Source organism: Bison bison, unplaced genomic scaffold, assembly GCF_000754665.1.
Source record: "Bison bison bison isolate TAMUID 2011002044 unplaced genomic scaffold, Bison_UMD1.0 scf7180017864157, whole genome shotgun sequence".
Taxonomy (NCBI): Eukaryota; Metazoa; Chordata; class Mammalia; order Artiodactyla; family Bovidae; genus Bison; species Bison bison.
In genome coordinates, this window is record NW_011494729.1 from 370,422 (window position 1) to 370,938 (window position 517).

Consider the following 517-nt stretch of genomic DNA (forward strand, 5'->3'; position numbering starts at 1 on the left):
GAGGGGCGTGTGGCAAGGAGTCTCACCACCTTGAGTCCAGGGCCAGCCCGTGTGGCCTTGACCCTGGAGGCCAGTGGCGAGGTCGCTCAGTTGGGAGCCTCATTCCCAGGAGCACAGCCACCTCGGCTCTGACCGTGGGGCACCGAGGACCGGCTCTGACGGCTGCGAAAGGAAGCCCAGGGCTCCTTGGGTCTCAACCCCGAGCTGGCACTGCCCTGCCCAATAGGCTCAGCAGGCTGTGTGGCCCCAGGGCCACTGGCTGGCGAGGGGGGCCGCCGGCCCCGGGCACCTTCGGGCCCCAAGTCCTTGCCGGGAAGCCTGGAACAAAGGCTGTCCATCCCTGGAGGACATGAGTGACACCAGCTGCAGCCTCGGAAGTGGCCCCCAGGCTCCCGCCGTCCCTGCCAGCTCTCAGGACGTCTTTACCTCCAGTTTTAGTTTCATTCGCCTCTCTTTGGGGTCTGCTGGGGAACGGGGAGAAGCAGAAGGCTGCCCACCCTCCAGAGAGGCTGAGGGC

The 517-nt window shown here is 66.5% G+C and overlaps 1 protein-coding gene across 1 annotated transcript in view; it reads left to right on the forward strand.

Annotated features, from left to right (window-relative positions):
- Positions 1–517, forward strand: part of DISC1 (disrupted in schizophrenia 1) — a 424,314-nt gene that overhangs the window by 82,539 nt on the left and 341,258 nt on the right. Inside the window, 2 exon segments of the mRNA XM_010841148.1 lie at positions 4–283; positions 286–516. Of these exon segments, the coding sequence (XP_010839450.1) occupies positions 4–283; positions 286–516 (511 nt within the window).